Here is a 23,659-nt window from a genome sequence, read left to right as displayed (position 1 = left end):
ACCATAATCCATTACAAGCAGCATTGTTGAAATACATTCATATTAAAAGTCTCTTTCCTGGGCTTTTTTGCTAAAACATGTAATAGAAACCATTCATTGCAGCCTGGGCATCAATGGAGCTTATCACAAATAAGCTCAATGTAATTTACTGAGATGTATTAACATAGAAATGGCTCTGTCTGAGGGCGGAAGTATGCCTCACGTTGGACCATGCGATCTTCAAAATCTATTTTTTTATTGTCAGGGATATGAAACCAGCCCCAGCTCAGATGTCATTAATTGCACATCTTCCTCTCTCAGTCAACATAATGCCTCCCTCCTTCGTCTGCATGTGTGCAATGTGAAACGTTGAATCTGAGATTGCATTTACAATGTTAATTAATTAATGTGATGCTTTTAAGGCTCACGTAGGAAATCTAAAGGTTTCGCATAAGTAACTCACATTCTAATGTCAAATATAGCATTTGTTAGATTGCTGTACTTAAGACCATTTCTGAGATATATACTACTATAGTGTAAAGTTGACAAATGTGTTGTGTACTGTATACAATGAAATTGGCTATTCAACAGAAATGACTAAGCCTAGTCGCCGTGATGTGTGTTTGCAAATTGTCACCTAACAGCAGTATAGCAGGTGATAGTTCTCCTCTCCACGGGTGAAATAAACTGTTGATATCAGAAATGTGAAATTGATTTCTTGAAATGTATTCACATTTTAATAAAATGAAATCAGATTACATCTCGCCACACTTCACTCATGTTATATTGAAACTGACCCAGGGTTCAGAAGACATTAAATTACACAGCGTGGATTCTTCTATCACAGCCGTCTCAGATGGCTCTATTCTGCTATTCCTTTATCCCATTCTGACCTGAGATCAGATTCATACGAGGTTTCCGCCGGACACACACTGGTCTGATTAACCCATTCTGACCTGAGATCAGATTCTAAAAATGTCAGTCGTTCTTCAATTTTTTTCAAAAATAGCAGACCTACAAGCTCGTATCGCGCCACTCGGTGGCGCGATATGAGCTTGTAGATCTGCTATTTTTCAATAGCTAAAGCATAACATGATGCCAACACCAAAATGGGTGCCCGTTCAGAATGGGTTATACTGGGTCCTCTGTATAATTGCATTCAAGCAACAGAACTTGATGTTTCCCCATGAATAAAAAAAGAACGGACCTGAATCTAACGGCATTCGTATTTACAACTTGAGTGCCTGATCGTTAACACTTGTTGATAATCCTCAGGGTTAATTTATTCATTTGTAACAACACCGAGGCGGTCCATTTTCTAGCATTTTGTTCACTCTGACACTATATTGACACATTACAAGTGTGAACACTTGTAATTTCTAAAAGAATATATTTCATATTTGTATATCTGTGTCCTCACCAGCGAGAGTATAGAAGTAGAACAAGCGAGTTGTGTGAGTTGTGTGTACCGCACCAGAAATTTGACTAAGACAAAGTACTGTACATATAGGACAATGACAACACAAAGGCAATGGAAATAATATGACAAAGATCACACCCCCTCCAAAAAATATGTTCTTAGAAATGAGCACTCGCCTCCTCTCTCTCTCTGTTTCCGGGACCCTGTGGGACCACTTGGCCAGGATTAGCATGACAAGGTTCCTCTGCATAAGGCCTTTCTGCATCTTAATGAGAAACTACAATACAACCGAGACATTAATATATTTTATGTCTTGTCTTCATAGTCACCTTGCTCGCTCGCCACCAGCAAGGAAAACTCCAAATCAATATTCAGTTGCAATACACTCCCATGCTCAAGGTTACAACTGTTTTCCCTCAACTTATCAATTAAAAAAGCAGCGTACTGGCCTCATGGATCCCATGTGTGCAGTTCCTCTGTGAATCATTTGGCTTCCCAAGCAAGATGTTTTGATGTGCCATGGCCTGATTCTGATCAATATACCTTGATGCCTTGATCATTGGAAAACAGGACATGTATTGCATATTCCACTAGAGATTTCATATTGCCATTTGACAATCTCAAACATCTATTCATTTTTATACCGTAGGTGATACAGGGTTTATATATATTACATTCTTGCCGTGTAGAAAAGACTGTAAAATGCCGATGAGGTGCAAATAATTCATGACATATATTCATGGAGCTTGTGAACAGGCTTTAAATATTAAAGGGTAAGACCACTTTTTTTGAGGTTTGGGTTGTGTAGTTACTTTGCCATGATGCAACTCCAAATGTGGACAAGAAATAAAAAATAACTGCTCCAGTGATTAGAAATTGATAATTCAAAATATGCTCCTCATTGACTTACATTGTAGCTAAAACAGGTCTCAAAGTCACTCTTTTAGTACGTAAACAAACACAAACAATGTTGATTCAGACAATATAGAGCATCACTAAAACTCATGTGGTTTTATTTTTTCATAAAAATGTTATCTTCCTGTTGATTTGTCCATTATTTTGGGAAGAAAACCCGGACTGGATCCGTGGATCTGGATCCAGATCTTCAAATAGTAAAATCAACAGGAATCTAACATTTTTATGAAAAAATAAAACCACATGGGTTTTGGTGATGCTCTATATTGTCTGAATCAACTTTGTTTGTGTTTGTTTACGTACTAAAAGAGTGACTTTGAGACCTGTTTTAGCTACAATGTAAGTCAATGAGGAGCATATTTTGAATTATCAATTTCTAATCACTGGAGCTGTATTTCTTTATTTCTTGTCCACATTTGGAGTTGCATCATGGCAAAGTAACTACACAACCCAAACCTCAAAAAAGTGGTCTTACCAGATCCAGAATGTAAGGAAAACCCAGAGAGATTCTCGATTAGCCTATGTCTTTAAGCTGGAAAAGTGACCTACAAGATAAAAGTATTATTTTCAATTTGAGGCATGAACCTCATGGTCGGCAGCTGCTGCCCTTGTGAATGTAATACTATATATTAGTACTACTGTATTAGCTCTGCTCCTATAACTCATATGAATGTGATTTATGCTTTTTCCTTTTACGTTGTATGCGTTTCGCTGATGCAGCACAACCTGAAATGAGTGAGCATGAGTGACCAGGCAAGGGTCAGTGCCTTGCTCAAGGTCAGTTTGACAGGACGCTGTAAGGAAGAAATTGTGCTTTAAAGTAGAGTGCAGTACAAAAAGTTTGTGATGACGTGATATGTATTTACTTTATTGATTTAAACATCAATGTGGATATCCACACTTTACAATTTAGGCATTTAGCAGACGCTCTTAATCCAGAGCGATTTACATTAATAATAAACTTTATTTATATAGCACCTTTCATACATAAATGCAGTGCTTTACAGAGCAGAAAAGATAATAAAAGCAAAACAAAACAGCATTAAAACAGGCAAGCAGTTAAAACAATAGGACAATGGTACAAAGATAAGAACAGATAAAATAAGGCAACGACATTAAAAACAAGCAGAATAAAAAAAATAAAAAAAATAAAGATCACTTAAAAGCAATGTTGTAGAGGTGGGTCTTAAGCTGAGCTTTAAAAATGTCTACAGAGGCTGCCTGACGAAGGTACAGTGGGAGCTTGTTCCATGCCAGTGGAATATCTATATAATGAAGCTATACATATAAACTACACACACACACACACACACACACACACACACACACACACACACACACACACAATCAATGAATATGCCTGTACTGTAGCCGTGATTTTTAAGTAGAACGTGTAGGCAATTGGAATGTCAGAACAGGTCAACTCCATATATGGATATTTAAGGGTGGCAGTGAGGGCATTGTCTTGAGTGTACAGGGTTTGATGACGGCCCAGGTAGGGCCGGGCCTTCATTTTTCGGGCCTGATGAGAACGCTAGTTTTCGCCAGCTGCCGGGAGCGGCTGCACTAATAACTTTGGGGTGGGCCCGTCTAGAGTTTAAAAAAGGGAGACATCGAAGAGGAAGGATGGATGGAGAAGGATCAACATATGGAATGTCAGAACAGGTCAGCTTCATATATAGAGATTTAAGGGTTTGAGGTTTGAGTTCAGATGTATGTAGAGTTGCTGGCCAATATTGGTGACATCAGATGATGATGTCACGTGATGACCAACCTACTGACGGGAAAGGGAAATGCACGATTTCATAGTAAATGTGACCTGTGGTCGCATTAACTCATTAAGACCATTGGAAATGTGTGTTCTGGAATTGAAACGAAATGTGATTGTTTAAATATCGTTCTACTGTAGCCTACTGTAAGGCATCTTATCCTAACCTAAAGTTATCCCAAATAGAATAATAATCTTTGCCTCTGGCTCTGGCCATATACAAGGTCAATTAATTAACTTAAGTCTCTTGGTTTATTTTCCATTTATTATTATCATTATTATAGGGAGCCCACTTGCAATATCCTCCCTACAGCCTTCCTACACAGGTCCACAGGTTGAGAAGCACTGGTCAGTTAACCCATTCTGACCTGAGATCAGATTCATACGAGGTTTCCACTGGACACACACTGGTCTGATGAACCCATTCTGACCTGAGATCAGATTCTAGAAATGTCAGTCGCTCTTCGATTTTTCAAAAATAGCAGACCTACAAGCTCGTATCGCGCCACTCGGTGGCGCGATATGAGCTTGTAGATCTGCTATTTTTAAATAGCTAAAGCGGTGACAGGTCACAATAATAAAGGGAAATTAGCCCTTTACTAAATCCCACCCCAAAAAGCGATTGTCCAATGGCCAACCCAAATAGTTTAGCAACGGTTGCTATGCAGGTCAAGCTTTCTTCGCTGCTAACATGCCTATTGGACAAAGATGGGTTGGGGAGGGAATTAGTGAAGGGCTAATTGTGACATGTCACCCTGACCAGTTTGTTCATTGTGAAACCCTAAATTCCATTAAAGTATTCTTTTGCATTTGAAGACAGTGTGCAGGATTTATTTTTTATTTTTGAGGGGCACTATAGCCCCTCCTATAAACAGCTATAGTGTAGATTCTGTCCTAACACAAACATTACATTTGTCTGAGCAAATCGGCTGTCGGTATGTCTGTCGGTATGTCGGTGGAAACCCTTGGCCAATAAGGGACCACCATTCTTGGTGACGTAACTAAGGTTATGTTTCAAGGTTGGTATAAGGTCAATAATTGATTAGAGCGCCCCTCACATCACACAGGTGTGATTATTTTATTCTGTTACTATATGTTTGGGCCCCCACTTGCTTGGTCTACTCCTAGACGCGCCTTTGTAGGATAAAACATAGTATTTTGTGTACTAATCTGTTGTACATGAATAATACGGTATATTAAATTACTGTAGCGTTTTTGATAAAGATTGTGTTTTACGGTTTTTGTGTAATAATATTTTACATTTTCATATATGAAATATAAAATTGCCATATAGCCTATACTCATGTATTGGTTCAATCTTACTGGCATGGCATGTTTTATTTCATTTCCACTTTGCTGAGCCAGTTGCTCTCATCCCATTTCCATTTGAAATACTACATCTGGTGATTTCATAATTATGGCAGGGGATTATAACGAAGGCAGCTGGAGCTGCAGGTTAATTGGATTTTTCACCTCGATAGGACCGGATCTAAGTCGCCAAAGGGCCACAAATCCACGCGTTTGAAGATGGTGGACAGGACAAAAGAGGCAAGGAGAGAGAGCGGAGCATTGAAAGGTTCCCCTTTGACTTCAAGAGTTGGGGGAGTTACTTTGCACCGGCGGTTACCGTTTGTGACTTAAGAGGGATTTTTCTCCCCCCTTACATGCAATCACTTTGATTATCCATAATTGGCACAGCAGTGCGTTGGCTTCACAAGGATTGGTATAAATTGCTATACCAATCCCACAGAAACAATCCTAATCCCACAGAAACAAGCACGTACGTTGTTCAACATGTTCACAGGCACACATTAGATATACCAGTCCAACATGTTCACAGGCACACATTAGATATACCAGTCCAACATGTTCACAGGCACACATTAGATGTACCAGTCCAACATGTTCACAGGCACACATTAGATATACCAGTCCAACATGTTCACAGGCACACATTAGATATACCAGTCCAACATGTTCACAGGCACACATTAGATGTACCAGTCCAACATGTTCACAGGCACACATTAGATATACCAGTCCAACATGTTCACAGGCACACATTAGATATACCAGTCCAACATGTTCACAGGCACACATTAGATGTACCAGTCCAACATGTTCACAGGCACACATTAGATATACCAGTCCAACATGTTCACAGGCACACATTAGATATACCAGTCCAACATGTTCACAGGCACACATTAGATATACCAGTCCAACATGTTCACAGGCACACATTAGATATACCAGTCCAACATGTTCACAGGCACACATTAGATATACCAGTCCAACATGTTCACAGGCACACATTAGAGATACCAGTCCAACATGTTCACAGGCACACATTAGATATACCAGTCCAACATGTTCACAGGCACACATTAGATATACCAGTCCAACATGTTCACAGGCACACATTAGAGATACCAGTCCAACATGTTCACAGGCACACATTAGATATACCAGTCCAACATGTTCACAGGCACACATTAGATATACCAGTCCAACATGTTCACAGGCACACATTAGATATACCAGTCCAACATGTTCACAGGCACACATTAGAGATACCAGTCCAACATGTTCACAGGCACACATTAGATATACCAGTCCAACATGTTCACAGGCACACATTAGAGATACCAGTCCAACATGTTCACAGGCACACCTTAGATATACCAGTCCAACATGTTCACAGGCACACATTAGATATACCAGTCCAACATGTTCACAGGCACACATTAGATATACCAGTCCAACATGTTCACAGGCACACATTAGATATACCAGTCCACAGTGAACAAGGACAGACTGCCTTCATTTACTCCACTACACAAATGGAACAAACTTCAGGAAACCGGTTAGATTGGTCTCAATAGAGACATTTAGTGTGCTTCTTGAGGCCACAATACATACTGACTGCACGTTTCATGCACTCCTATATTTATTTGCATCTGTGACGTTGTACTGTGGTTCAAATGTTTGTTATTGTTTTTTCATTATTGTGTTTTCTATGCTGTGATCAGAGGGTGTCCTTGAAAAAGAGAGCTTAATTGCTCTCAATGGGCTTCCCTGAATAAATAAAGGAAATAGAAAGAAATGCTTTAACTACTAGGTAGGTATAGGTAGGTATAGACTTAACAATAATAGGCTCATTCAAAACAAATGTTTGTAGGGCGTCTGTATCATTTTTCGTGCAGACGAAATTAAAGCCTAGGTGTCGAGGCTAGGGCGGCTGTGGCTCAGGAGGTAGAGCAGGTTGTCCAATGATCCCTGGGTCGGCGGTTCGAATCCAGGCTTCTCGTCTCAAAGGCAAGACACTGAACCCTATACATTGTCTCCAATGAGTTGGTCGGTGTCAGCTTACCACCATTGGTGTGGGAAGTGAGGACGCTGGCGTCGACTGTTCGCAGCTTCTGAATGAACATTGTAAAGCGCTTTATTGTAAAGTGCAATAAAAAATATTAAAAAAAAAAAAAAATCCCCCCCCCGAACCTCAAATGACGTCACATTGTAGGCTCTACAGCGCCGAACCGACTTTTATTCAGCTCTAAAATAAGAGTATGAATCAGCCCTTACACTGAACATATTGGACAGTAACCATCCAAGGACTATAGGCTTAAAAGGTGTAATCTAGAATGTAGAAAGTTACCTTTTCATTAATTATTGATTATACCAACAAAGCAAATGATTGGAGTGTACATAACACAAAGGAACCAGTGATGGGTTGTAATTGGAAGAGCTAAAGAGCCAACATACCCATTATTTTCACCATGTTGAGGAACTCATTACAGTTGGTCCTGAACAGATGATCAGTTTAATTAGATGTTTATTAAACAGCCATGTGACCAAAGGAACTGTATTTTCCAGAGCTCTAGAATACTCGGCAAATGGAAGCCAATTTCTTTTTTCATTAATGGAGGGAAAAATCGCTTTCATCCAATTGCATCATTATTATACACAGCATTCAATATTAGCACCGAATTGACGATTGCAAACATCTGTGTTTGGTCTCATATTATAGTCTCTGGCTTCAATAGGTAAAATATTAAATAAAAATAGGAGTCAAAAACATCCATCTTTAGCAGTTTCACCGCAATTCTGCTGACAGCATTCTCTGTCTGTGTTTCCAGGGACTGTACCTACTCCTCTGTGGGCGCAACAGAGCCCTGTGCCCCACAGCTCCTGGCCTACTTCTGAATCAATGTTTGACAAAGAGCAAGCCTTCCCTCCTGTGCGGGAGAAAGGGGAGTTATGGAGGCTCTTAAGTCGGTGAAAGGGCCACACGCAAAGCAAAAAGGGTGCCGAGTCCACACTCTCGCTGTCACACCCCAATAGCTAATCCTGGATCATATTCCCCAGCCATTAATAATGAAAATAAACCTGCTTACCAGCCAAGCTTATGTATGTATCAGGTCACTAGTAAACTAACTACAGATTGTGAGAATGGAAAGGAAGGAAAAGCCTTTTACATTTCTTTACCCGTTTTCTTATACAGACTCGGAGAGATGAGATTTTGTGAAAATGTTGAGTCTTTGTGCAGCCTAGACAGCATGCCAATGAGGTATTGGAAAGTTGCCTTTTGTTGTCAGATGTATTGTATGAAGTTATTATTTGTAAGCAGTGTAAGCAGACGTGATGCTTATTGCAACACTGAGCAGACATACTTTCAGGGTGATGCTGAATTGTGACATTGAAAATGAAATGAAAATAATGCTTTTTATTCCTCAGTGAACACAAAAGCATGGCTCTACACTAGTGAGCCATGCCTAGCACCATTCAATAGCACCATTCAATTTGCCCATATTCCATATTCAAGGTCTTGAGTAGAAGCTCAAAGTTTCTACAATTCATTTGAAACTAGAAAAGGTGCCCCTCAGGGCACAGGTCTCCACCAGGATAATAGCGTTTGTGATGTTTGTTTGACAAAATGTGTAGGAGTAATATAAGCAGTTCAGTGTATTCATAATGTTTAGAAGTGTGCATACAAGGTTGTACACAGATTGGTGCACGGGCAGTTATACGTGAAAACATGAATTGGCCTGTTACAGCGCCACCATGAGGTTGATTTGATTTTTTTAAGTGGAACCTCTTCCTCTGCCTAGTAGGGAATGTGTGTGCATAATTACACGGAAATCGCACGCCGTGATCAAAGTTTGAGGCATTTTGTTCAAAATGGACCAATCTTGCAAACTTTGGAAGGCAATCTTAGCCAATCGGGATGGATGGAATAATAGGAAAGTGACTCACATGACTATGGAGACAGTGTATACCGATTTGCGTGATGTATGGATAAAATGTCTACGAGTAATATAAAGAAATGTGTTTTGAAAAAATCGGCCAGGGAGTGTGTGCGCACAGTTCGGCATCGGCCGGGCCAACGGTGCCGGAGATACACGGAAAGACACACACACACACACACACACACACACACACACACACACACACAGACGGAAGGACGGAGTGCAAAACATACTCTCCCCATGCCTTCGGCGGGTGGAGACAAAAATGTTCTATATACTTGAAATCACGCATATAGGAACCTTATCTAGAACACCATCAAACCTTCATGTAGTTGTGAGAGAAATAATCATCTAATTATTAAATTGCAAAGTGCAATGGTGCTTTAACTAGACAATCTATTAATTTCTCAAGTTAATGGTTCAAATGGGAATCTGGAATATTATAAATTTGCAGTTTGTGAAGCAATTTCTCAAAAACTAAACATGCAATTACCTGCCAAAGTTACATGTATGCTTTCATAATTTTATATAGTAGGTATTTAAGATAAGATAAACCTTTATTGATCTCTGGAGAGAAATGCAGATGCCATAGCATGGAGAATGAAACACAGGAGGTACAAACTATACCAAGATAAATTACAATAAAATAAAGAAATACTGACCTGGAGGTCCTTTGTATCGGTGCTTGATCTCCGAATGAGTGAACATATAATGTACTGTAGACTATTAATAAATACATTTACAATGAATATGAATGTAGCATATACAGTATACATATATGCGGCGCGCACACACACACACACACACACACACACACACACACACACACACACACACACACACACACACCCACACACACTCTATTTGTGGCACATAGCTTTTAGAGATGAATCAGCAACCATCACAGACATTGATGTAAAAAAGGCATCATTTTAGATGCCTTTTACACAAAAGTACACAAAAGTTAAATAAAACTGAAAAACTTCCAAACCAAATGTATCCTAACATAATTTGTACCTTGAGATAATTGCAACAAAAAAAAAATAGTCACATGCTTGATTGTACATAATGTCAAATCAACACGCAACCCACACAACAGCGTTTTGAGTCATTTCCGTCAATTCCAAAATGGTAAACACAGTAATTTCCTCCCCGGCAAGATCTGTCATTCTGCCTCCACTGGTGGTACATTAGATGAGCTCAGAAATTAGCAGTACCTGAAGCATGAAGCCAAATGTATACTCTGCTCGCATCGTGCCGCGCGCACCGGAAATATCCGATCTACAAGCTCGCAATGTGTCGCCGCGCTGTGAGCTTGTAGATCTCTGAGATCTACAAGCTCACAGCACGGCGATCAGATCAGATCTCAGTGCATGACCCCGGCAAACAAATACAACGTATAAATTAGGCTTAAAAACATTCACTTTGAAAAAATATATATTCAAAGATTTGCGCAACATTTTTAGGATAAAAAAAATAATAGCAGACCTACAAGCTCGTAGCGCGCTTGTAGATCTGCTATTTTTCAATAGCTAAATTATAACATAATGTTTAAAACACTAAAATGGGTTCACGGTTCACGCCCAGAATGGGTTAAGCCATGCAGGGACCCACCCTCATTAGAATCACACACCTTTTTCGCATCAGAACCAACTTGTGTTACTTAAAACACAAAGAGGTTCCCCGCCCCGAGAATGGGTTAAGTATTATGTTATACTTTAGCTATTGAAAAATAGCAGCTCTACAAGCTCGGTGCCTTGTAGATCTGCTATTTTTTTTTTATCGTGAAAATGTGGCGCAAAGCTTTGAATATAATATTCTTTCAGAGCGAACGTTTTTAAATCAAATCTTTACTTCTGGGAGGTCCCTGGAACAACATATTTTCAGATGGAGTTCGGCGGCCAATTACATATATTTCTGGGCGTCATGAAAATGTTTGAGAACGACTGACATGGAAACAGGTTTTTCAGAAAACTGGCATGATTCAGAAGACATTTTGTAGAATCCATCCTCAGGTCTATATGGGTTAAAAAGGACAAATAAAATTTAGTCAGAAGTAGTGCTCACAATAATATACTAAGCGGACAATGCTGTGGACCGGTGTAATTTTGGAACCTTTATTGGAGTGTTACAACCACACAGAGGAACATTTACAATGTAATTTTCCTACCTGAGTTTCTCATCTTTGAATCACATGGAAAGATTTGGCTTCTCTAACACATACGGTGAAATGAGCTCCATCTACTCTGCACTGAGTTGTAGAACAAAACAAAGTAAAAAAAAAAAAAGCAAATAAATCTTGAACATAAAATCACTGGTTTACCTTCCAAGGTGCTTGGGACATACTTGTAACCTGAGTCAAAAGTGTCTTTGTCCAAAATAGTAAAACAATTAAACCTATTTATTCTTTTCCATATAGTACCAAAAAACACAAACCATTACAAAAGCAACTTGCATTTGACAAAAAAATCTCCACATTTATTTTATTTGTTAAACAAGTGTTGAACTTTACATCAGTCTTTAGTGACGGGCCCCTTAATAACATGTTTATATAATAAAAAGATAAGCTACAGTATACCAGTGCTGGAAAATATTCACAAATTTCCCATACATTTTTTTTGTAAAGATTTCAATAAATAAAATGTCCAAACCCAGGCGGAGGAACTACTTTTATGATAAATAGAAACTTTATTGTCAAAAGTTTGTTCATTTCACGTGGCACTTCATTACTATGCCATGATTTCTGAAAAGATCTATTCCATTAAGAACTTTACAAAAAGAAAATACGCAATGCATGTCTTTAATGAGGGTATTTTAATTTCCCCCTTTCTACTGAAACAAATGCCACTTTGGCAATATCAAATGAAGGTCATTTCAATGGGCGATAGCTACTGTATGGAACTCATTAAGCAAAAGAACACTGTTCACAAGTGGAGAAAAGGTGAGTGGATGCATCTTGTACTGGTCGAGTCGCTCTCATTTGTCAGGTTTTATTCTCAAACTTTCTACCATGAATTATAAGTGTCTGAACCATGAACACGCTTATAGTTTTATGTGCAACTTTTACACAATAGTCTCTCAAACATTACATTTTAAAAGGTTTCTTCATATTTATGGTTTTCCCATGACTTTTTTTTTATTTGTATTTTTTTTTTCTTACACTAGCAATACAACAAAATATATATTTTCGCCATTTTTCCTTGACAACAGTTCAAATGTACAATTGAGAAAATATAAGGCCAGGGGCTTGATTGCTAGTGGTTATACAATCCAAAGTTCACGGTGATAGAGAGGGGAGCCAGGACCTTATTTTCCTAACAACAGTCTGATCAGGAACATTCCCAAACAAAGAAAACTCCACATCCCGGGCCAACTGTGTCATTTTGTATATAATACAAAACAGGCTTCAACCAGGATGTTAGAGAGAGGGGGGGGGGGGTGTATGTACAACCTTTTGAACCAGTAAAACTGCTGATCTGATGATAACCAATAAGATTTTTTCAAGATTTTTTTCAAGTTTTTTCTTTTTTGTTTTTTCTCTTTTCTATTTTATAGCTTAACCTTTTCTCAATAATTCGACAGCAGCAGCACATTTAAATACATAGTTGGCTTGTCTCTTAAAATGAAATTCCACTCTGCATTTTATATACAGTTCTTCTTTAAAACTTTGCACTGCCGTCGCCGTGCGCTTCAGTCTATCGGTCTGCCGGGCAGGTAGGTAGGAACATAGAGTTATGTTTGGGGGTTGGAAAGGAAATTCAGAGAAAGAAAAACACTTCCCTGGCATCTACCAGAGCGTGTCCTGTGAGAGGTCAGGCCTGCAACAGAAGGGGCGGACAGGAGAAGGGGATGAATTTAAATACATTTAAAGGCTCGTCACTAACTGCATCTGTCCTTCCCGTACATCCCCTTCGGGTATAGTGCCCTCCTTAGTGATGGGGATGATGTAGCTATCGCTGTTCCCTCGGCTAATCTGGTAGTAGGCCTGGAGCTGCTGTCCAGCCCCGAGGTTAGGCATGCTCTTGTAGTAAATGTCCTCACCTTCGCTCCTCTTGGAGGGGGACAGGTCGTCCATGGGCGCGTCCGGGCTGCTCTCAGGGCACAGAGAGTCCCTTAGGTTAGGCATACTAGTGTACAAAGAGTCTCTGTTGGGCGACTGCGGGCTGTCGTCGGGGCGCTCGGGAGTCGTCGTGCTGGCGTCCGGCATGTTCAGCTGACCGACGTACTGCTCCACCACTCCACCGCCTCCGTCGGTCGTCCTCACCTTCTTGTGGGGCGCGTACAGGAGCGAGTGAGTCCGCTGGGGGATGAGCGGCGCCTCCAGCTCCCGCTGGTGCTGCAGCGAGAGGCCCGCCGGCAGCGCGTCGTCGCCCATGTGCACCAAGGACGACGCGTCGGCCACGATGGCGTCGTCTTCGCTGCTGCTGCCGCCGCCGCCGCCCCTACCTCCTCCACCTGTCACGCCCACCATCGTCACCTGGGGCGGAGCCCGCTCCGCGTGGTTGAGATGCAGGTGGTGGTGGTGGTGGTGGAACGTGTGGTGGAGCGGTGGGTGGTGCAACGTGGAGGGCTGCTGCGGCTGCTGCTGGTGGTGATGGTGGTGGTGGAGGGGTGGGTGGTGCAGGGTGGAGGGCTGCTGCGGCTGCTTTGGTGGAGGCGGCTGCGGCTGCAGCCCAGGCTGCTGTTGGTGGTGGTGGTGGTGGAGGCTCTTGTTGCAGCCGCGCAGGTTGTTGTGCACCAGCTCCGAGATGATCATCTTCTCAAAGGCGGTGTCGTCCAGGCTGAGGCCGCAGTCCATAACCTGCACGCTGTCGCCAAAGTCCCCGTTACGCAGCGAGTAGCTATTGTTAAAGTTACCATTTAGCGGTAGTGTGTCCATTGCACTTATATCCCTCACCGCGTTGTTGAGCGAGTGTCCTGGTAATACAAAAGAACACGTGGGGTTTACAAACGACGTCAACCAAAGTACACATTTAACCCATTCTGACCTGAGATCAGATTCTAAAAATGTCTATTACATCCTGACAGTTTCATTATTAACCCATTCTGACCTGAGATCAGATTCTAAAAGTGTCTTCGATTTTTCAAAAATAGCAGACCTACAAGCTTGTATCACGCCACTCGGTGGCGTGATATGAGCTTGTAGATCTGCTATTTTTCAATAGCTAAAGCATAACATGATGCCGACACCAAAATGGGTGCCCGGTCAGAATGGGTTAAAAAGCTAAATAAATGTAGAATAATAATAATGGGTGATGATAATAATAATAATAATAATAATAATAATGTCATAATAATAATAATAATAATGATGAAAAAGAGAAGTTTAATGCTGTTTAGGATGCAGTTTCACACAACAACTGAAGTCAAAGGAAGCCATGCTGCTGCTGTTGCTGTTAGGCACAATCGCTTAGGTAGAGCAAACAGTATTTATGCATGCATTATATAGTGTGAGAAATCATTTTACTTTCTCATTTTTTGGGGCAGAATCTTTTGCACTTCTCCATTTTCAAAATGTCTTTCCACAACATTCTACATTTAACTTCTGTCGTGACCACAGTAGTGACAAAGCAATGAAAGTGATCCCAAACAACATTAAGAAACGGACTGGAACGGTCCATGACCATCACGACACACACAGCAACGGCATAATGTCCACAGGTAGCCACAAGTGGGCAAATTAAGCTACGACACCGACAAGTTGGTTTTTGGTTTCTAGCAACTAAGTGTTTTTGATGTGATGAGGCAAAGAAAGGAGACGGCGGTGGAGGGGGTGGCGGGGGGATAGAGATGACGGAGACAGAAAGGGAAAAGGAGTCATGTTTCAACACGCAACAGCCATCTTTTTGTTCTCACTACAAGGACGAGGGGGAGAGAGGAGGGGGTGGAGGTGGGGGGACGGGTGGGTGGGGGGCTCACAAGCTGCACTCCCACATCACCAAACACACAGCAGGTGCAAAGACTCACTTTGGACAACTCACATCATGTTTGTCTGCTCAGAATAACCGGTCTAAGAGTAGCTGATGTACAAAAGAAAGTAAAATGATTTATTGTAACATGATGAAAAATAAATCACTCAAAAGGAAAAACAACAACGAGAACTTAAAGGTAAAAAAACTCTGCAACTTAGTAAGAGCAAGGGTTCAGCAAATTAAACCGACAAGCAATAAAAAAACACATTGTTCGCTTTTGTTTTTGTTTTGCGGAATTAAATGTCATTGTCAATGCCATGCTTTTTGTGGTTTTCTGTTCGTAAGGAGTATGGGAGAGGGCTTGGACGTTTGGTGGAAGTGGCGTTAATTGAGCTCGGGGATCATGCTGTTGTCTTATTGCTCGGTACACTTTCTTTCCATTAGTTGGCAGCTTGTGTATACCCGAGGCTGGCAAAGGTCAGCGCTCACCCACAGCCCGGCGCTTGGCATCCGTCACAGTGACAGTTCCCAGCGAGACCCCCGGTCACTGGCAGAACAGCTCAAAAGAATAACACAGCCCGATGCAGAGGTCACACACACAGTCATGTTAGGAATTTTCTCTAAGCATGCTGGGTCGCACAAATCAGCAGCAAAAGAATAAATGTCGGTTCGCGCGGTGGCTGAGGGCGAGGGTGAGAGACAAAGGATTGCGGGTGGAGGCGGGGGTGGAGCACACACTAACTGGCATGCTCGCGGGCACAGCCGTGACACAAATTGGAAATTAAAGGGAGAAGTAGAGGGAAGGGATGAGTGTGTTTTACACATGCTCTTGTCCTGGTTAAGTGAAATAAGTTATAGTTTCACAGACACACAAGTTGAGCAGACGTCACAGAGCTTACAGGAGACGAGAAGTGAAGGATGACCGCATGATCGTGAAAGGAGGGATAGAGGGGGGCGGGGTCGTGGAGGGGGGGTGAAACAGCTGTTACCATGGCGTTCATGTGATTTGTTTATGCATGCTATAGGAGGCGATTTCGGTGACCAGGCAGGTGTTCTCTAAGAGGGTGTGGACAGATGAGAGGGGAATGCGGCTGGATGCTGAAACCGTGGCAGTGGGATCTAAAAAAACAACAAAAACTAAATAACACCCCTTAGAAACATTCCTTCCCAATGGATAAAATCTCAGATTAAAATGTTTTTTGTGTCAAAAGGAGAAGAGAAATCTTGGAGAAATCTTCAAGACGTCAGATGCACATGAGTTACATGCCTAAAATTTGTCTAAAATAGAATTTAAAATTTTGTTTGTTTTTTGTTCAGATTTCATTATAGAATTTGGAGTGATAATTTTGTGAACCACTTGCCCACTGAGTGTGTGTGTTAATGGCCTAAGATAAAAAACAAAATAAAACCAAGTGATTGTGCCATGGTACATTTTTCTCTTTTTTCAGGGGGTTGTTTGTAATAAGCATGCTGAAAAGAAATTACATTTGATAGGCAAAGTAAGGTTTTACTCCCATACTTGTCTCTCTGAAGGTCACTATAGAGGGAAGCACAGGGGAAAGAGAAGATGCCATTTAAATATCCAAAATAGGAAAGCACATTCAAATCTTTACTTAAGAGCTAAAATCACACATTCTGCAAAGCTTTTTTATCATCTATTTTCGGCGTAGTAAGTAACTGTAAAAGGTTGCATTAAGCATATTTGTAGTAATTTATGGATGTTCTTGCATCTTAACAATTGCTTTTAGGGGGCGAATTCTCTCAAAACACAAGAAATATATGCGACAACAAAATAGACCCCATTAAGATTATGATGAAATTCAGGGGCATGAATTTTAATAAGCATGTATTTTAGACTGCAGCTTGGGCCATAACATGTGGTTTACATGATGTCCAGGCAGAATATGTATGTATCTCATTCCCATATTAATCATTATGTCCTCCTCAATGCCTTAGTTTGGATAAGAGGAATTTAAGAACGGAGGGCAGATCGTGATGAATCGCAGAGGAACGCAACGCATGCACAACTATTGCTATACAGAATTTGGGAGACAATTTGAGTCTGAGGGAAAGGAGATACACCAGAACATCCTGCTCTTGTCGAGGCCAGTGGCAGACAATTATTTCATGAGACAGATGAATAGAAAGAAAGAAAGAAAGAAAGAAAGAAAGAAAGAAAGAAAGAAAGAAAGAAAGAAAACAGGTAGAAATAAATAAGTTTGGCATTTAGGTGTGAGTGTGTTAAGGAGGCACACCTGGTGAGTTAAACACTGGAGCCGTGGGGGCGTTACACACCACTGTCTCAGCCAGTAACGTGTTATAGGGGTTGTTAGTGCCTTGTGGTCGAAGGAGAGGGTTTGTTAGTAGATAATTTCCCGTCATTCCTAGAGCAGGCGAGACAGGAGTAGAGGAGAGGAAGGACAAGGAGAAAAAGAAGATCAGTCCTCTGCATCTGGTGCGGAGGTGTGTTGGTGGAGAGAAAAAATAAATGTATGGAGGGCGCGGGTGGGAAAATAAGAAAAAAAAACATTCACAAAGAGAGAGAGAGAGAGAGATACAGAGAGAGAGAGAGCAGAGCAGGACTTTCATTCAAAGTATTGAGTTTGCCTTTTGAAGGATGCGGTGTCAACTAAAGCTACCACCCCCAAAAATATCCCCAACGAACGCTCAGCAGCTGCTGTGTAGCCCCAGAATAAGGTTACAGAGGCAACGAGGGAAATGCGGGCAGTCAGCTACTTCTGTACGAGGCAAAAACAGTTTGTGCCTTGACTCAGCTCCCTCACGTTCCCCCCCGAATCCGTGACAAATTGAGTTTTTATCTCCAACGCAAATTTGAAGTTGGATTTCTTACAACTCTTTCGTTTCCATAGAATAGAGAATAAATGTTAACTGACCCATTGTCCTCATTATTATTAGCTGTCGTTGTTGCTTTTTATCTTTCATCTGTTGTGTTTTCTCTTCTTTTTGCACTGAATATATATATATATATATATATATATATATATATATATATATATATATACACAAACGATGGAAACGACGATGTAGGGCTCGTCTGAGGACGACCTAGAGATATATATATATATATATATATATACATATATATATATACACAGTATATGCACACCCTCCTCCAAATGAAACCGCCCAGTCTTTTCAAGTCTTCCCACTGGGCCTCAGACAATATGGTTTATCATCTTGAAACAGGTAAAAAAGAAAAAAAAACACACCCCAGCAGGGAGAGCAGCAGGACTCCTCTAACTTCAGTTATAAAAATATCAATATTTATCAAGAGAGGCTGTGGAATTTCTCCAGACACAGCGTTCGTTGGCCAGGTTTTGTCTTCCTCGCAGCATTATTCATAGCTAAGTGTTGTTTGCTAGAGTTCTCCCACTGCCATTCATCACCTGCGTTAATCGCCATCTGTCACGCCAGGAGACAGTCTCCCAGGAAGTGTTTTAATGACAAGGAACCACATCCTGGTGATAGAGTCCTCTTTTAGTGCACTCCCCTCTCCAGGGTAACTAGGGCTCCTACACCCGCAGAGTGATCAATACCCAACCTTTACATTTACAGCCCCGGCAGCGGGTCAAGAGTAATCCATCTTCAATGTTTTTATTGATGTACAGTATTGGCCTGGATGAGAGGTAACCTCAAATTCCGGGGTGTTTCAGGGTTTCACCTCGCGGGAGGCAAATGCGGCCAGGAAGGCAGAGAGAGAGAGAGAGAGAGAGAGAGAGAGAGAGAGCCGGTGAAAGCAAGAAGAGAAAGTTTTAAGAGAAAGAAAAGAAAAAGATGGAGTCGCAGAGAAGGGTGAAGTCAGACTACCTCAGAGTAACCCCTCTGGCCCTTGCTTGCATGCTTGGAAAGCCATTTTCAGAGCGATGCGGCAGCAGCAGTGAGCTGAACACCCTTAAGTAGGCCTACTCTGGGTCACACAGAGTTGAACATCATCTTCTCATCATCATATTTGCACTGGAGTTAAATAATAAATGATAGGCTTTTCATTTTTGAATTCTTGCCTCTCGACTGAACAGAGCCCGGCCTCCCCCCCACCCCTTATGCTCCTTCATAAGGTCACCTTACATGCCAGCCAATAACAGGCCCTTTTTGTGTGTCAAAGTGGACCTAGGATATTTTCTCTCAAATAAATAAATACTGTGTTGTCCGCATTTCCCCTGAGCTGGGTGTAGAAACCTTGGACGGCAGGCACCTGAGGACAAACAAAGTCCACCGCCTCGCCCTCAGATTCATAAGTCTGATGGTTGACCGGTCCAGAATGACAAGCACACAAAGTATTTCAGGACAGGGATTTTTGTAATCCTGTTTCTGGCGGAATGGGAAGCATATGGGGCCCGGGCTTTAGATGTTTTTTTTTTGCACACTGCTCTGTCTTTTCAAGCTTAGAGCATTCATTACAATTCCCAGGGTAGGATCCTCTATGGCTGTGCTGAAATCATTGGAACTTGGAAGGAGCTGGTATTTTTAGCCACATGATGAAATGAGTGGTGTTAGTGTATGTGTGTGCACAGTGTATGTGTATGTGTGCGCACATGGTGTCGTGTGAAGAGAGATGAGGTGTGAACTGACCTTGGTTAAGGGTGGAGGTACTGTTGATGTCACCTGAGATAAAGGAGGACTCAGATTGCTTTCTTACGGTGTCATTCCACATTCTCCTGATACGACTCTGTCAGGTCAACAAGGGACACGCGTTAGCACTCCAGCACGCCTTGCTTCTCCTTTCAGATCAGCTTTCATTAACTTTTCTATAAATAAAGAATGTACCGTGGTTCCTCCTCGCTCCGCACTTTGCCCACTATTATACAAAGTGTTTCTGCTAATGCTAGTGATGCTATACATGGCCCTGGTACCCTGACACTGTAGGCAGTAGAGCATCAAAAGATTACTTTCGTTGACTCTTCAATGACTACTTTTAGACAGACGAAAGTCAATTGTGGCCTAAAGGGGATGCAAAGGGAGTGCAGTGCACCATAGGGTTGAACGCTCACTTTCTGGGTATCTCTATGGTAACAGTGAGACTTTGGGAGGTATCCCTTCCCTCAAAGAAAGTAAATAAGTCCATTTGCCTTTTTTGTTTTGGGGGATTGAGCAAACATGATTTAAAAAAATTCTGAGTTCCTTACTTTAGAAATGTGCTTGCAAAGGCTCTTGATATAGTGCAGTAATATATTTCCCATGCACATGACGTTAGTGAGAAACAAAAAAAGATAAAAGCAAGTGCTAAGGGGAGGAGAGCAAGAAAAAAGGCTTTCATGCAGCACAGCAGATGCTGCTTGCAAAATGTGGGAACCATACCTGTGTCTCTTGAGCTATCTTCCTGTCTGAAAATGCTAAATAATGTCTACGGTATCTACTTCTGTGTCATAAACTTTAAAGTAATCTCCTCAGAGTTTGGCATCCTTAATTATCCTTTAGCGCACTACTCAACATTTGTTGAATACCGGTCTTTACTTCCAAGAGAAATCAATGTTAATTTATTTGGTTTCCTCTGGCAGCGGAAGAGACAAAATGCCCTTCTCTGATAGCGTTGATGCAGTAGTATTGGATGCACTTGTACTTTATTGTATTCAGTTAATAATACCTTAATAAAACACTGATTCTTAAATGCATGTCTTTTTTTAACACTGAATGAGACCTTACTTGCCAAAATGTCTTCCTTAAAGTTATAACAATACTAGTAAATTCCACACTGAGGCTGAGAGGGCCTGTTTCAATGGGGACAGAAGGAGCTTGCTGGTCTACCTGTGTACCAGACGAGTAGCGAGCGCTGGTCCTCGTGGTGGAGGTCTTTGCAGAACTGTGTGAGCTCTCGGTGGGCAATCCCCCACAGCAATACGTGTGGCGGAAACACTTGCTGTACTCTTTGCGGACCTGCGTGGGCAAAACGGTAAGGCTGTTGACATGCAATTCTTTTCCACCCCCTCATGAGTTCAAAGAGATCTTCAGGTGAGCCTAATGTTGGTATAATTGGAGGATGTGTCTAGGGATGGGGAACGGCCCCACAGTGGACCTCGCTCTCTGTGGCTCCGTATCCCTTTAAACGTCGGCTGGCATCCCTAGATTGGGCAAACCGTTTATAGGTGGAAATGTTCGCATCATTTCAAACATTTACAAGAAATTCTATAGATCTGCAAGCTCAAGTAAGGAGCTTGTTAGATCGGCTATTTTCCCTATTTTTGTCACTGACAATGACAATTTCTGACTAAATATAATACGTGTGTTTAATATAAGTGTTTAAAACCCATTAAAACCGATTTTAGCGTTGTCTATTCAAATCATTTAGATTTTCACACAAATCATACGGGGGTCCACGTCCAAATACATATATGTAGCCTTCATGGCGGGAATAAGTGGAAGTGGAAATGAGCCGAAGGTCAGTGCGTGGACTTGCCTTTTTCTGGAGGAGGCAGTGGAAGATGAAGATGAACATTCCTTGGAAGGCGTTGAATATGGTGAAGAGGTACGCCATGACGACCGACGCCTCGCTGATGAAGAACAGGCCAAAGGACCAGGTCAGACCCAGCAGGCAGAGCAGAGCGAAGGCACCCAGGACCCAGGATCTGGAGGGAGAGGAACAGAACCCATCAACGTTCTGACAGACAGACAGACAGACAGAAAGCAAAACAAAACAACCCGACTGTTCTGTGGTGTTATCAGGGGTAAATTGACCGAAGAGGAAAACAGGAGTAAACCAAGGGAAAGAAAAACAGTGAAACATCAACTAACAGCCAGAGGGCCCTCCCACACTCTTCCCCGCCATCCCCTCATTCCACCACCACCCCCAAACTCAACCGCTCTGTCTACACGTCCTGGAGTCAAAACAAACAAGACAAGACAAACTTGCTGAAATTGCTTGTTGAATTCCTCAATATTACAATAGTTGTATGACATCACAATCCCGTGCCTAAACAGATGATCTTTTGGGACATGCATGTTCAAAAGAGGTGTCTGAAGGATTGAGCATAAGGTCTGTGGGATTGTCCATTAGGGTCAAGTCATTTCAACAAGTCTAAACAGCACAGCGTGATTGTTTATAGTGAGAGTGTGTTGACGTCTGGGGAGCGAGGGAGTGTGTGGAGGGGGGGGGGGATCCATTCTCCCCCAACTGGTGTGTGACGGTCCCGGGGATCCTTCAGACACCAGCAGAGGTCAAGGGGTCAAACTTAGTTCAAACACACAACACCGACAGCGGACTGCGAGATGGAGGTTATGGAGACGTTGAGAACATGAGAACGAGGACAGACTGAATGAGCAACACTCAGACCTGAAGCAATGAAATGTAAACGGTACGACCAGGAGCCAGAGAGAGAGAGAGAGACAAGAGGAATGAGCTATACGCTGAAGAGGAGACCGCTGGGCAACATGTCCTTACTTGATAAACGGTTTATTATCTTCATAGCTTAGAGAGCGAGCATGATAAGCGGGAAGAGAGAAACACAATTAGATCAGAACGCATCACAGCGTGGGTTAGTCGGCATTTAAGTGAGATATCTTCAAGTTTGATCCAGGGGAAAGTTACGGGAGGCAATGAAATTATGGGGCTAACAAGGACCGAGTGTCGTGTGTTTGGCTGTTGATGATTCAATTACAGCATAATGTGTAAAGCATTCAGTCAGAGCAGACGCGTGTCTGCGGTCAAATTTGCATTTATGCTCTGCGTGGGTGGTGCAATGAGGGTAATATTATCTGAGATGTATAGCAGAAGCTTACCCAGGCAAATCTGTATTATAGTAGCCGTCACAAACGCGATAATTACTGGTGTGGATGACAGAACAGAGAGAGAGAGACAAGGAGAAAAAGATAGGAGAAGAGAAGAGAAACGAGACGGTGTGGGTTAGCTTTCTCTCTTACATGCAACATGCAATGATGCACTGGTGCTACAGTATGTCCAGTTAACAACCAGGACATCTCTGGTACAAACAACATAAAGCCAACAAAACAACAAACACTAGCGATTCCCTGTTTTACTGTGTTTATAGCTATAGAGCAGTCATCGGTGGGGAAAAGGCCATATCAACCTTTCTGTTCTGATTGCATATTCACCAGTGTGCTGCTAAGCACACACCGCAAAAACACATTCATTAGAAGAAATGAATAATAACAAACCGCCAGCAAAAATAGCCAAACCACTCCCCCTACACAAATTGGGAGTTTAATTGCGTAATATAACGGTGTAAATGGCTACCACAGAGCCACGCTATTGAAACTTTGAACAACAACCCCCCCCCCCAGCCCAGCCCAGGCCCTGTGAAACACCCTCCTTGATTTGTGGCAATAAATATTGTTTTCCCTGAATACAAACATTCCGCAACAGCGGAAAAACACTTGCTCCCCCGTTCCCAAAGCAAAACATTTTAACAAAATGTTGAGGCTACTGACAAAACCTACGCTCGTT

The 23,659-nt window shown here is 41.8% G+C and overlaps 1 protein-coding gene across 1 annotated transcript in view; it reads right to left on the bottom strand.

Annotated features, from left to right (window-relative positions):
• Positions 1-11,434: 11,434 nt before the first annotated feature.
• Positions 11,435-23,659, bottom strand: part of adgrl2a (adhesion G protein-coupled receptor L2a) — a 113,105-nt gene continuing 100,880 nt past the window's right edge. The window contains 4 exon segments of the mRNA XM_083768050.1: positions 11,435-14,248; positions 19,834-19,930; positions 21,007-21,135; positions 21,656-21,824. Coding sequence (XP_083624176.1) covers positions 13,197-14,248; positions 19,834-19,930; positions 21,007-21,135; positions 21,656-21,824 — 1,447 coding nt within the window. The 3' untranslated portion in view covers positions 11,435-13,196.

This window comes from Protomyctophum parallelum (assembly GCF_964188405.1).
Source record: "Protomyctophum parallelum genome assembly, chromosome: 6".
NCBI lineage: Eukaryota > Metazoa > Chordata > Actinopteri > Myctophiformes > Myctophidae > Protomyctophum > Protomyctophum parallelum.
The sequence above is the reverse complement of the archived record's forward strand: the minus strand, read 5'-3'. Positions and strand labels throughout refer to the sequence as shown.